This window comes from Babylonia areolata, chromosome 8 (genome assembly GCF_041734735.1).
Source record: "Babylonia areolata isolate BAREFJ2019XMU chromosome 8, ASM4173473v1, whole genome shotgun sequence".
NCBI classification, from domain to species: domain Eukaryota; kingdom Metazoa; phylum Mollusca; class Gastropoda; order Neogastropoda; family Buccinidae; genus Babylonia; species Babylonia areolata.
This window is the reverse complement of record NC_134883.1, coordinates 36,839,908-36,855,254: the sequence shown is the minus strand read 5'-3', so window position 1 is coordinate 36,855,254 and position 15,347 is coordinate 36,839,908. Positions and strand designations below refer to the sequence as shown.

At 39.4% G+C, this 15,347-nt stretch overlaps 1 protein-coding gene across 6 annotated transcripts in view; it reads left to right on the top strand.

The window, feature by feature from the left end:
• LOC143284775 (hepatocyte growth factor receptor-like) overlaps positions 1 to 15,347 on the top strand; it is a 231,207-nt gene that overhangs the window by 192,522 nt on the left and 23,338 nt on the right. For all 6 annotated transcript variants that reach the window (XM_076591767.1, XM_076591766.1, XM_076591762.1 and 3 more), the window contains 2 exons: positions 9,874 to 10,027; positions 10,485 to 10,621. In XM_076591767.1, the coding sequence (XP_076447882.1) occupies positions 9,874 to 10,027; positions 10,485 to 10,621 (291 nt within the window). The remainder of the gene's footprint in view (positions 1 to 9,873; positions 10,028 to 10,484; positions 10,622 to 15,347) is intronic.

Below are 15,347 nucleotides of genomic sequence, written 5' to 3'. Positions count from 1 at the left end.
TTGCTGAATTTGATTTTTATTACTCTAATAAATGTAAACGGGATAATAATCAACCTGATTCGATCACATTTAGAACGCTGCTAACCCATTAATATAAAAACAAGAAAAAGAAAAGGTCATAACACTGTTAATTTTGGACTTGGTGAGCGACAACCGCGGCGAGAGGTCGTGTTTTCTGGTCTTTCCGCATGCGAAGGAACGATCGTGAACTTTAGTGTTGTTCCTACTGAGTGTTCACTTCAGATTTTCATAGGACACAGTTTCCTGTTCAGTTTTGTGTTTGCCTGTGTGAATTCCTGTAGTTTGTTTGTTCTGTTGTGTTTTCCAGCATTTACTTCTTTTTCTTTTTCTCCACTCTTTTATTTTATTTTATGTTATTTTTGGATAGGAAGACCAGTACTGCTCAACAAGTTTATCTTCGGATTTTCTTTATCGGTATATACACTCTGACCAATCTGAGTACAAGAGGTAGCTGGAATTTTTTGTACTGTCTTCTGACAACGTAGTTATTCATTCGTTGATTCTCTGTTGCTTCTTCGGACTAGTTTAATTATTGTTCAAAAACGATAAGTGATGTACAATATGGCAGGTGTGGTGCCAGTGTTTGTGTTAAATAATCAGCTCCCCATGTTTGATGAAAAACCGTTTAGTACTGCCGAGATTTGTGGTGCTGCCGAACAGACATGTGGTTTTGAGTCAATAGTTGAGGCACAACGGATAGGTGGTTTGTGGAGGATATATCCTCACAATGTCAACACAAGAAATAAACTACTGGTTCAGGGTTTTATTCTGAGAGGGGTACGGGTGGAAGTGAAGGACAAGAACCCATTCATCGTGGTTACAGCAGAGGGAGAAGAGAGAGAGAGGTACCCGCAACTAAATTAGTGGTGAATAATATTCCTTTATCATTTTCCGATGAGGAAATAATTAGGTCTGTAAAAAAAATTGGGAGTGAACATCAGATCAAAACTGATAGCTGAAAGAGACAAAGATGTTCATTTACATCGACGTTTCCAAAGAGCCACTTCTAGGAATCGTCGTCATTGGCCCTTTCAAAGCCTCCTTGTATCACAAGGAACAGAAAATCGCCAAGAAAAAGAATGATGTGGAGTGCAGGAAATGTTTTGAAAAGGGCCACATTGCAGCCTACTGTACAAACCCATCAAATGTCGCCAGTGTCTCCTGGAGGGGCATGTGGCGGGTGACCCCCAGTGCCAGCTAGCACCAGTAACAATTGGGAGAGCAGGTGAAGGAGGGAACGAGGGAGGGAACTATTCTGATGAACAGGAAGGAAGCATGTCCGAGAGCCAACAGCCGCTCAATAGAAAAATGACAGCACAGAAAAGACTGCTCCAAAGTCTCCCAGAGAAACGAGAGGTAGACCAACAGTGCGGTGTCCGGCAGGTCAGGCAGTCAGCACAAAGAACCAAACGAAACTGAACTTCAAAAAAAACACTTCCAGATCTGCCTCTGCAAAACGCCCACGGTCAAAAGACTCTACACCACCACAGCAGTGCGACAAATATCCACGGCAGGAAGATGATGAGCCAGCACCATATGTCGCGGAGGGGGAGGACGAGGATAAGATGAACGACACCTGTGTTACTTGATAGGCGCAGTGTGACTCTGGATCTTGCCAGTGCCGGTTACGAACATTGCCTTGCCCATGGACATTGCAGTTGCAATACCCAATTATGTTAAACACACTAAAGAATTAACTAATGTAAATGTTAATCTTGATTACTTTACGCATAATGATAACAGTAACACTAACATCATAGCGATGATCATAACGACAATAACAGTGACAGTTATGACAGTACGTACTATAGAAAAATACTAGCATTAACCACCATCAATTAAAAGTAATGGATGGTATACGCCTATATTCTCTGAATACTAGAGGTTTAAACAATAAGTTAAAATGAACAGCTATGTTTTCAAATTTTAAACAACACAAATATGATATTATGTGTTTACAAGAAACGCACATAAGCAGCGTTGAAGCATTACTGTGGGAAAAACAGTGGGGTGGGAAGCTGTTTTTTAACAAAGGCACAAATCATGGAAGAGGAGAGGTCTTTCTAGTATCAAACAAATGTAAGGGAGAAGTAACACTGGAAAAAACATATGATCGAACAATCATTTTGTCCGTTCAGTCATCAGAGCATGACTTCATCCTTGTTAACGTTTATGCTCCAAATGATAGCGCAGATAAAATAACATATTTCCATTGGATGCACTCTGTCCTCACCAATTATAGTGACAAGAAAATAATAATTCTTGGGGATTTCGACTGTCACAGGGATATTGATCATTTTCATACTCTAGTGAATAAGCTGAACCTTGTTGATGTCTGGAGATTACTCCACAATACAGAAAAGGAATACACATGGAGTAGATATAATCCATTTATTGCTCGACGGTTGGATTACTGCTTTGCAAATGAAAACGTAGTTAATGATTGCGTTTCTTGTCAAATATTATCAGTTCCCAATACAGATCACAGAGCTCTTCTTTTAGAAATCAATAACTGTGTGTTTGAAAGAGGGCCAGGCTACTGGAGATTTAACAACTCGTTCCTGTTTGACACCAACTTTACACAACAAATGAACCACAAATTAGACACATGGTTGACAAATGAAAGTGAATTGAATGCACAAGACAAATGGGAACTTTGTAAAATAAATATCAAGAATTTTTGTATTGAATACGGCAAAACAAAGGCAGAGAAAAGAAAGAACGAAATGCTAGATTTGCAGATACAGTTGCAACGGCTGGAAAAAATGTGTACAGAAGATCCGACCAATCTAGACCTCCAGTCAGAGCTAGCTCAAACTAAAAGCAGACTGGAGATTATCTCATCAGTAAAGGCAAGGGGAGCACAAATTAGAGCAAGAACTAAATGGGTTGAAGAAGGAGAAAAGAACACGCGATACTTTTTAGGCTTAGAGAAAAACAGAGCAAACAACATCATGACACATGTTCGGAATGAAAATGGACAGATTGTAACAAGCCAGTCAGAAGTTTTGAAAGAACAAACAAGATATTACTCCTCTTTATATGGTAGAATATCAAACACAGATGATAACATTAATGAAGAAATACACAGGTTCGTTAAAGATGAAAATTTCCCGCGCTTGAATAATGAAGAGTCGTCAAATTGTGAAGGTTTGCTGAATGTTGAAGAAACAGGATTAGCTTTAAAATCAATGAAAAATGGGTCTGCTCCTGGCAGTGATGGTATTACGGTAGAATTCATGAAATATTTCTGGAATCGATTGAAAGTGCTGGTAACTGAATCCTACAATGAAGCTTTTGACAAGAATGACATGTCGTACACACAAAAACAAGGTATCATTATCTTACTGCACAAAGGAAAAGACTTGGCACGTGATAAACTAAATAACTGGCGTCCTATTACCCTCACAAACACTGATTATAAAATAATGGCAAAAACATTAACAAGAAGATTAAGCTGTGTAGTGGATAAATTGATTAACCAAGTTCAAGTGGGATATCTTAAAGGTAGAAGCATATCTACAGTTATAAGAATAATTGATGACTGGCTATCTCTTAGCTTTAGATTATCAAAAGGCATTCGATACCATTTCTAAAAGATATATGCTAGAAACATTAAATGTATTTGGGTTTGGTAAACAGTTTATACAGTGGGTTACAGTTATGTTTAAAGATACATTTAGTAGTATCAGCCATGGGGGATGGATATCAGCATCTTTTATGTTAAAATGTGGAATCAGACAGGGTTGTCCCTTTTCACCATTAGCCTTTATATTGGGAGTAGAATTGTTAGCAATAAAAATTAGGAATAGCAACATCACCGGGGTTACACTTCCTACACAAAACAATGAACACAAAACACTAAAAATAAAACAATTAGCCGACGACACGACACTTTTTCTAAACAATTGTGATGATATGAATAAGGCAGTGGACATAATCAACGATTTTTCAAGTTTTTCTGGTCTGTATTTAAATGCTCAAAAAACAAAAGCTATGAAGATAGGACATACAGAACACAGAGAAAGTAATCTGCCTTTTGAGTTGACAGACAAAATAAAAATATTAGGAATACACTTTAACAACTCCAGTCCGGCATCAAGCATAGAAGACAACTGGCTAGGTAGAATATCTATGATGAATAAATTAATAGGTACATAGAGCAAACGAGACTTGAGCATCCATGGAAAAATCATTATCATTAAAACATTTCTGCTAAGCCAATTTATATACATAATGCAAGCAATAGGACTACAAGACCGTGTACTTTCTGAAATAAATAGAACATTGTATAAATTTGTTTGGCAACGCAGAAGGTCCAACAGAAAGGCCTTTGAGAAAGTTAAGAGGATAATAATGGAAGCAGAAGTTTCCCAGGATGGACTGAATATGGTAAATGTTCACAAAGTCCAGGAATGTTTTCACTTGCAATGGGCGGGGAAACTTTTTGCTTCAGAAAATGAAAACTGGACATTATATTCCAAGGTGGCACTTTGGAAAACTTGCAAGCAAGCTTGGGGCATTTGACATAAACTGCAGACCCAGCAATTTAAAAGCACTGTCAAAAATACAAAATATATTTTGGCATAATGTATTACGAACACATTTAACACACAAATATCTATAAAAAAAAAAAAAAAGGAATCAGACATTGACAAGAACAACTTTAGTGTCAAACTGTTACGGAACAATAACTTAATCCAATACAAGCATAGCTCTTTATTCTTTCCCTCGTGGAAGACTGCAGGAATAGAAAGAGTAAGAGATGTCATTAACATACAAGAAAAAAGGATGAATAACTTGCAAGAAATTATAGAGAATTTGGGGGAAAACCAGCCATCTTATATTTTCGAATATAATGCTTTATCAAATGCTATTCTTCACCAGTGGAAGCAATGGATGGGTGACATAAAAGAAACTGTCAATTATGACACAGTTGACGACCTTAAAGTGTTCTGTACAAAGCTAAAATTCATATCCCAAAGAATGAAAAAATCAAATAAAGATGAAGTAAAACCATGTGCCTACCACTTCTGGCTTAGAAAACTTAACGTTGAAATTGATCATTACTACTGGTTACTGCCCTCTTCATCAGCTAAAGAAACAAGATTAAAAGAACTACAATGGAAAATATTGCACAACATATATCCAACTAATATTCTATTGCATAAAATGGAAATAATGGAAAACAATAAATGCTCAATCTGCGTAGACGAAGTTGATTGCATAGAGCATTTCTTCTACAAATGCCCACCAGTGAAATTATTCTAGAAACACATCGAATTTTGTATAGTTGGAGCAGTTGGCGTCAGACTGGAATTGAGTGTACACGAAGTCCTCTTTGGAGTGAAACGATCAAACAACTTTAAATGCAATAATATCATCATTCAAAAGGTCAATCGTATAATATTGATAGGGAAAATGTGCATTAGTATCTATAAAAAGACAAAGACAGCCATGCCAATATCATTAATCTTTGAACAAGAAATGAAATACAGAAACATATAAATGCATTAAACAGATTTACATAGAAAGGGAAGTGCTGATTACGATTTAAACGACAAGGGAGGAGGTGGGAAGAAGGGGGATGGCAGCGGCTGTCTTTGTAGAAATGTGTGTGGGACAAGTCTATGTGTATGGTTTGGAATATTTAATATTGAACTCCAATGTCATCATGAAATTAAACGCGCGCACACAAGCATTCACACACATGTACATAAGCGAGCACATAAAACCCTGAGGTAACCATACATTTAAAATGATGCAACGAAATGTACATGTATATAAATCAGACAGACATGTACGTATGTATACGTATGTATGTTCGTTCATTTATTTTTCCCTTTTATTTTGTTTTATTTTGTTGTGTGGGTTCTTTTGTGTTTCTCTCTCTCTCTCTCTCTCTCTCTCTCTCTCTCTGTTTTTTTGTTGTTGTTTTTTGTTCTCTCTCTCTCTCTCTCTCTCTCTCTCTCTCTCTCTCTCTCTCTCTCTCTCTCTCTCTTTGTTGTTGTTGTTGTTTTTTTGTTGTTTTTTTTATTATTTTTCTTCTTTCCTTTTTTTCTCTTTCCAATGAAAAAGTTCATGAATAACTTGCAAGAAATTATATAGAAATTGGGGGAAAACCAGCCATCTTATATTTTCGAATATAATGCTTTATCAAATGCTATTCCTCACCAGTGGAAGCAATGGATGGGTGACATAAAAGAAACTGTCAATTATGACACAGTTGACGACCTTAAAGTGTTCTGTACAAAGCTAAAATTCATATCCCAAAGAATGAAAAAATCAAATAAAGATGAAGTAAAACCATGTGCCTACCACTTCTGGCTTAGAAAACTTAACGTTGAAATTGATCATTACTACTGGTTACTGCCCTCTTCATCAACTAAAGAAACAAGATTAAAAGAACTACAATGGAAAATATTGCACAACATATATCCAACTAATATTCTGTTGCATAAAATGGAAATAATGGAAAACAATAAATGCTCAATCTGCGTAGACGAAGTTGATTGCATAGAGCATTTCTTCTACAAATGCCCACCAGTGAAATTATTCTGGAAACACATCGAATTTTGTATAGTTGGAGCAGTTGGCGTCAGACTGGAATTGAGTGTGCACGAAGTCCTCTTTGGAGTGAAACGATCAAACAACTTTAAATGCAATAATATCATCATTCAAAAGGTCAATCGTATAATATTGATAGGGAAAATGTGCATTAGTATCTATAAAAAGACAAAGACAGCCATGCCAATATCATTAATCTTTGAACAAGAAATGAAATACAGAAACATATAAATGCATTAAACAGATTTACATAGAAAGGGAAGTGCTGATTACGATTTAAACGACAAGGGAGGAGGTGGGAAGAAGGGGGATGGCAGCGGCTGTCTTTGTAGAAATGTGTGTGGGACAAGTCTATGTGTATGGTTTGGAATATTTAATATTGAACTCCAATGTCATCATGAAATTAAACACGCGCGCACACAAGCATTCACACACATGTACATAAACGAGCACATAAAACCCTGAGGTAACCATACATTTAAAATGATGCAACGAAATGTACATGTATATAAATCAGACAGACATGTACGTATGTATACGTATGTATGTTCGTTCATTTATTTTTCCCTTTTGTTTTGTTTTATTTTGTTGTGTGGGTTTTTTTGTGTTTCTCTCTCTCTCTCTCTCTCTCTCTCTCTCTCTCTCTCTGTTTTTTTGTTGTTGTTTTTTGTTCTCTCTCTCTCTCTCTTTGTTGTTGTTGTTGTTGTTTTTTTATTATTTTTCTTCTTTCCTTTTTTTCTCTTTCCAATGAAAAAGTTCATGAATAACTTGCAAGAAATTATATAGAAATTGGGGGAAAACCAGCCATCTTATATTTTCGAATATAATGCTTTATCAAATGCTATTCCTCACCAGTGGAAGCAATGGATGGGTGACATAAAAGAAACTGTCAATTATGACACAGTTGACGACCTTAAAGTGTTCTGTACAAAGCTAAAATTCATATCCCAAAGAATGAAAAAATCAAATAAAGATGAAGTAAAACCATGTGCCTACCACTTCTGGCTTAGAAAACTTAACGTTGAAATTGATCATTACTACTGGTTACTGCCCTCTTCATCAACTAAAGAAACAAGATTAAAAGAACTACAATGGAAAATATTGCACAACATATATCCAACTAATATTCTGTTGCATAAAATGGAAATAATGGAAAACAATAAATGCTCAATCTGCGTAGACGAAGTTGATTGCATAGAGCATTTCTTCTACAAATGCCCACCAGTGAAATTATTCTGGAAACACATCGAATTTTGTATAGTTGGAGCAGTTGGCGTCAGACTGGAATTGAGTGTGCACGAAGTCCTCTTTGGAGTGAAACGATCAAACAACTTTAAATGCAATAATATCATCATTCAAAAAGTCAATCATATAATATTGATAGGGAAAATGTGCATTAGTATCTATAAAAAGACAAAGACAGCCATGCCAATATCTTTAATCTTTGAACAAGAAATGAAATACAGAAACATATAAATGCATTAAACAGATTTACATAGAAAGGGAAGTGCTGATTACGATTTAAACGACAAGGGAGGAGGTGGGAAGAAGGGGGATGGCAGCGGCTGTCTTTGTAGAAATGTGTGTGGGACAAGTCTATGTGTATGGTTTGGAATATTTAATATTGAACTCCAATGTCATCATGAAATTAAACACGCGCGCACACAAGCATTCACACACATGTACATAAACGAGCACATAAAACCCTGAGGTAACCATACATTTAAAATGATGCAACGAAATGTACATGTATATAAATCAGACAGACATGTACGTATGTATATGTATGTATGTTCTTTCATTTATTTTTCCCTTTTATTTTGTTTTATTTTGTTGTGTGGGTTTTTTGGGTTTTTTTGTTTTTGTTTTTGCTTTCTCTCTCTCTCTCTTTCTCTCTCTCTCTCTCTCTTTTATTATTTTTTTGTTTGTTTTTTTGTTTCTCTCTCTCTCTCTCTCTCTCTCTCTCTCTCTCTCTCTCTCTTTCTCTCACTCTTTTTTTTTTTTTTTTTTTGGTATTGATTATTTTTCTTCTTTCCTTTTTTCTCTTTCCAATGAAAAAGTTCATGTGAGGCAGTAAAAAATAGGAAAAGGGGAGAAGAAGAGGGGGGGGGGAGAGAAAAAAAACCAAAACAAACAAAAACAAACAGCGATCAGAGATGTTTTTGTAATAGTGATGTGATGTGTAAACGTATGAAGATACAGCAATCAGAGAGGTCTTTGTAACAGTAATGTGATGTGTTATAGTATGAAGATACAGCGATGGGGGGAAAAAAAGGGGGCGGGGGTGGGGGGGTGTCAGCGGACGTAGAAGACAATGGTAACATGGCTGGGCTAGAAATGACTGCAGCTCTGTGCTCAGCATAAAGATGAATGACATAGCAAAACGTGTGTGTGTGTGCGTGTGCTATGTTTCTGTGTCTGTGACTTTATATATTGTCACTAAAAACCATAAAATGATTCATGTGTTTGATTGTGTAATGAACTATATATATATATATATATATATATATATATATATATAATCACTTACATCTGTTATTGTTTATGTTCACATTTGTTCCCATCTATTCTGAATGTCATAATGAATTTATATATATACATAATAAAACGGTGGTCGACCCAAGAAAGTCCGGGGGAAAAACAACAACAAAACACTGTTAATTTTCAGACGAACTGAATTACCAGACAACTGGTATTTTTACAAAAATCAGCTTTTAGGAAAAAAACTGATTTTGGATCCATGTTTCTGTTATCAAAAGCAACACATTTCAACAAATCGATATTTAGCTTGTGTTATACACGTTGCCGGCATTGCAGATTGATCTTGCATTTGGATTCTGATTAAAGTATCTCTTTCTTGTACTTTCGCTTATAGAAAACCAAATTCATTGTTATATATATATATATATATATATATATTGTTTTTGTTTGTTTGTTTGTTTGTTGTTGTTGTTTTGTTTGTTTGTTGGGGTTGGGTGGGGGGGGGGTTGTTGGGTTTTTTGTTTGTTTGTTTTGGTTTTGGTTTGTGTGTGTGTGTGTGTGTGTGCTAACTGCAGATTCCACGAATTTTGTTTGCACACGCCAGTTGGTTTTTATGATGACGTTTTGATTGTTACTTACCTGTTTTTACAGCTGTCGGGTCATTGACCAAGGTGAATGCATGGGTAGCTGCCGATTTACTTCTTTCGATGTGTGTGTGTGTGTGTGTGTGTGTCCATTGTATTATGAAACACATTAAAAATTGTCAAAGAAAGAGGAACTTAATTCCATTGTCATGTTTTCCAGTGTCTCAGAGGACGGAGATATCCAATTGACAGACTACAGAATGGCAGAGTCTCTGTTCCCGGCCTCGCACTACACAGCCGACGGTAGCCTTCAGATCAGATGGATGGCCCCTGAATGCATTGAACATGGTCACTTCACATCCAAGACTGACGTGGTCAGTAACCAAATCGGTCTTTCACTGTTTGCCCCTCCGTTTGACCGTCAATATGTAATGGGACAGAAGCGAGAGAGAGAGAGAGAGATAAGAAGAGAGGAAACGAGAGAGAAGGGGTGGGGGCAAGACTGAAGAGAATAAAGAAGAAAAGATGAAATGAGAGAGACAGACAGACAAACAGAGTGGGACGGACTGAGAAGGAGTAGAGGAAGACATTGTGTGTGCATCCTATCTTTTCACACCTCTTCTCCATAATCACGAGAATAGCTCTCTCGCTTCTCTCTCTTTCTCGTTTTCTCTCAGACTCACACAGACACTTACACTCACACATGACAGACATACAGAGTCATATACCAATTTTCATTAAAAAACAAAACAAAAAAAAACTGTCTTGTACTGCCTCTCGAAGTTGTCTATTAATAAAAACACCAACAGAACAGTTCATTAATTTTCGCAGTGGGCCTTTGGAGTGGTGGTGTGGGAGCTTCTAACGAGGGGCATAACTCCATACCCTGATGTGGATGACAACAGTTTCATCCTTTACCTGAAGAAAGGCAGGCGCTTGTCCAAACCCAAACAGTGCCCGGAGCCCATGTAAGTGAGCATGCAGTTTATTGCCTGCAAACAATACCAGTAGTAAAATTGTTCTCTCTCTCTCTCTCTCTCTCTCTCTCTCTCTCTCTATATATATATATATATATATATATCTGTGTGTGTGTGTGTGTGTGTGTGTGTGTGTGAATTAAAGAGAAATGGGGAATTTGTACTATACTTCCAGCATGGTTGAATATACTGGTAAGTATGTTTAACCAGTCAGGGTGCAGGGTAGGTATGGGTAATTGCAAAGAGTGTGTAATTTTGAGCGATTTGGATACCGCCCCACTTCGAAGCTTTAACGGTTGCATTTCAGAATTTAACGTCTGCTTCGACCTTTCTATAATACCTGAATGAATATTCATTTCCAAGAACCAGTCAAACATCAGCTGTTTCTGGCTATTTCCGCGCTCTTTCTTCTCTCGCGCACCATGCCGACCAAGTTTACAAACGTGCTCTCAAAATACTAAAATCAAGGGAAGCAACTTGTAGGGTTTGAACTTTGACACAGTTTGAAATAGTTGATTTCATCGGATATGTTGAATGCGCATTACCAGTGCTGGGAGAATTGTAAAAAGCATATTGCTGACAGATCAGAACGTCATTTTTTGACAGGAATCTGCAAAATAGTGTCGTTTGCAATTAGACCATAGGATATTTTGACGTGAGTCTGTTTGCAAACGATGCTGCAAAGTTACTGAGCACACTCAAAAGGTGCGTTTATGTGCGGTGTGGGGTGTTTGTGTTTTAATGCCTGTTGTGTGTTTGTGTGCATGTGTGATCAAAACCAACAGTACAGGAGTGTGGTACGATGTTTCAATAGTCAAATGAGTCAAATATCTGCTTCTGTTTTGTCTACATGTACCCAAAGCCATCCTTCTCAGTTAGATTTGCCCGTTCGCATTTATCTTCAGGCACCCCTGTTATTTCAAACGTCGTCGAAATGTTGAAAAGAATGAGCAGACGAACTTTTCCTGGTGAAACCAGTCGGAGAAAGCCTTCAAAAACAAAAGAACTACGTTTGACTATCGAACGACATGTTATCTTTACAGTACACACGTTGAACTGGTCGCTTCGACTAAATCGTTCGCAATTAGGCATACCTACCCTATTATACAAACTCACCATTTTTATGTCATATACTATACCATACTGATGCAGAATTAAAGCTAAAGGAGGGTTGCAAAACTTTATTCACATGGAAAGCCTTAGTATCAGTAACAGCTGTGTAAGCTGCAGCAAAGGAAATCCCCTTGGAACCATAAGCCATTGTCATATGGAAATCCCTAATATAGCAGTTGATGAGAGGTTTCTCCGAACATCAGAAGACTGTCTCCAGAACATGCCATAGAGGCACAGGGTGCTGGAACACCACCAAAATGGCGTGGGTCCGCATTACATGTGCTTTCGGATTCAAGCAGCTGATATCTCTCAAGTCCAGAGAGTAGGTTTCCAGAATGACCTGTGACACCCGACGACAAATGGTGCTTGCTGCAATGTCTTTCTTGTAGTTCTCATTGGTCGTGATCAGAAGACGTCTCTGAGTGGAATGTCTGTCACGAGATCTATCCCAGTAGTATTTGAAACATCTGACTGGACATAGATGCCGATCCTTATTTCTCTTGGATAAGATGTCAAGCAAGGGTCTGGTCCTCAGAGATGAAGAGGGCACCCCCAATGGCCTTGTTTGACCAAGGGGAGAAATTTGTTGAGGGGATACATCTCCAGGTTCGGTCGCCACCCTCCCGCGGTTTTTGAATAGCAAACAGGCAGCCACAAAACCCAAAACCTGCATCCGTGAGTTACACACCTTTTAGTAGTAGTTGGGATATCTCCATCTTTAAGACAATGTTTCTGCTCCTCTGTGCTGGACACATAAAGAGGAGGAGAGGATTTTGGAAAAGCGCCGGCGATCCAGAGCCCACGACAGCACGTATCCAGATTCTAGTACTGAAACAATGTAGCTGTTGAATTCCATGTCACACAATTGATGAGTGTGCTGCTGCAGCACCTGCCACTGCCACTTAGGCTGAGTTTCACTGGGGGGATCCTGGAATGGAAGCCTCTAAACCAGCTGAGGCCCACAATGGCCTTGGCGAAGGAGGCAACCTCCCTGTTGGTCTCATCCTGCTGAAAAATTAGGGAGCATAAGGCCCAAATAAAGAGTGCACCTGCGCCGGGATGGACCTAACGGTGGCTCGTTTCTCTTTGGGGATGGAAGACTGGCGGAGAACCGTGTCCCTTCAGTAAGGGAGGGAGGGTAAGTACAAACTCCATAAGTGTCGCCTTTCTCGTGGAAACACCTAGGGAGACATCCTAGGCCTGAAGGCCGGCCCGACAAGAAAAAGAACTAGACCCCGAAGCCTCCTGGTAATGAGGGTGTGAGAGCCGTGAGTCCCACTTGTCCCCCAGGTTAAAGAAGGTTAAGAGTGGCGGGTCCGAAAGTTAAGGCACGCCTGCAAATTGGGATGCCAGACCCTATCGTGGGAAGAGAGAGGAGCCCACAAATAGTGTGAGAACAAGAACACCCGGTCGTCTCCCAAACGCACAGACAGGGGGGCAGAAACTCCTGGTTTCCGAGAGTTGAGCAGAGGTACTGGGAGTAGCTAAGACAAGTGAAAAAGGCATTAGCGACAGTGGGGTCATCCAGAACGACAGGTACCCTGTCCCTCTACCCAGTGCTGTGCGCATCACCATGGGGACACTGTATGCTGGGAGAAAGCAGTGCTGGGCTGATAGGAGGGAGAAGAATGCCAGGGATCCGTTACTATTCCTCTATACAGTCCAACATTTCCCAGGGGCGAACCCGAGTTTGGATAGGATCCACCTTTGGGCGCCAGCCACCCTGTGACCCCATAACCAAGGTCACTAGCACCAAGACCTCTTGAAGGGGGTAGTTTGTCCAAGTCTGAGGGAAGTATGGTCCGACCTCGGTGTCGAACCAGCGGCAGACAATGGGACAGTTTGTCAGCGTCGGTTTCTCAAGGAGGCGTCTGTGCGTTTGGACATCCATAAATGTTACACCACATCCTCTAGGCAGATAGGAAGGGACAGAAAAACAATGAAATTGCCGGCAGAAAAAATAGGGTGGCGCTTTCAGTGTAGTGCTCTCCCTGAGGAGAGCAGCCCGAATTTCACACAGACACTGTGTCACTCTTGTGACAAAAAGAGGAATACAAATACAAATAAGGCCCATCGCTCAATTTGTATCACTGATTGACATAAGCTTACACTCGGGCCAACAGCAAAGTGAAAGCTGTTTGATTAATCGTTTTTCTGTTGCAGTGAAAAGTCATTTTCAGCTTAGTCTTTTGTGAAGGACTATGACTCTCAAACTAGGAGGCAAGACTACACTGGCTCTTAGTGCTGTAGCCTTGGGGCCTCTGGGAACTATCCCAACACCGACTGTCCTAAAACCGTCTTGGCCGAGAGAGTGGGGATGTAACCTGGGCTAGACACTCTCCACTATAATCAAATTCTGGCCCAGATAGTTGGGACAGCAGTTGCCTATTTTGCTGTTCTGATGGTTACAGTCGGACACGACTGACACGCTTGTCTGGCCTTGAGTGCATGCATGCTGCCTATATAGCATATATTAGACATGGCTAGCTCCAAAGCCCTGGATGCCGTTTAAAAAGAAATCTGTTCCGCTGTAGTTGAAGGGATTTTTTTTTCTCTCTCTCTCTCAAGGCCTGACTAAGCGCGTTGGGTTACGCTGCTGGTCAGGCATCTGCTTGGCAGATGTGGTGTAGCGTATATGGATTTGTCCGAACGCAGTGACGCCTCCTTGAGCTACTGAAACTGAACTGAAGCGAAGAGAAAGTTCAACCACTTCAGGGAGTTGGCAAACTATGACATAGGTATCCAGCATACAAATGAGCTGATTGGACAAATGAATACAAAAGAAGTTATATTTAATCCATCCCACAACACCGTATGGACATCACCAAAAATGCAAACCTGGTTGTGGATCCACAAAGCTGAAACGTATATAAAAAACGCAGATTCTAATTTACCCCGAAGAACAAGGCCGCATTGCCAACAGCATGGTAGAAAAGGAAAATCTAGAACAGAGAAGGCTTCTGCACCACAACAAGTCTTAACTGAAGAAGATTTCAAAGTTCTGGACCTAGTTATTCTAGTTGATGACTTCAAACTCACATCAGATCAAATTTCATTCTGCCGTCTCCTTGATGCCTTTATTCCTACACCAAAGGAACCCATGGACGTTAGCGATGCCCTGATAGGAACTCACAACTGGGTGGATAGATTATGCTGGCATTGGCTGCACAAACAGGAGAAACAGAAAGGAATTGTGGAAGATCTGGGAGATAAGATCTCAACTAAAGATGAAGACACAGATAGAGACTTTATTAAGAGGCCTTGGTGTCAAACAACAAAGAGACATGCACCCCGCTCAGATACAGCCCTTGAGTTATTCATTGAGAAGTGTACATCAGACTTCATAGCCAGAGACAAAAGATGCAGAATCAAAGACAACAAGACCTCAGGACAACGGCATGCTCTTAGAGAACTACGGAGACTACCACTGACTCACAATGTTGCATGTCGGTTTGCTGACAAATCAGGCAACACTGTCATCACTCCTCAAGATAAAGACGACATTTTGATCCTTGAGGAACTAAAAAAACACAAAAAAAACTGATTACTATGACATTATTCCAGTTAACCCAGTGGACAACACTTGCAGAGTTATCAAGACCTG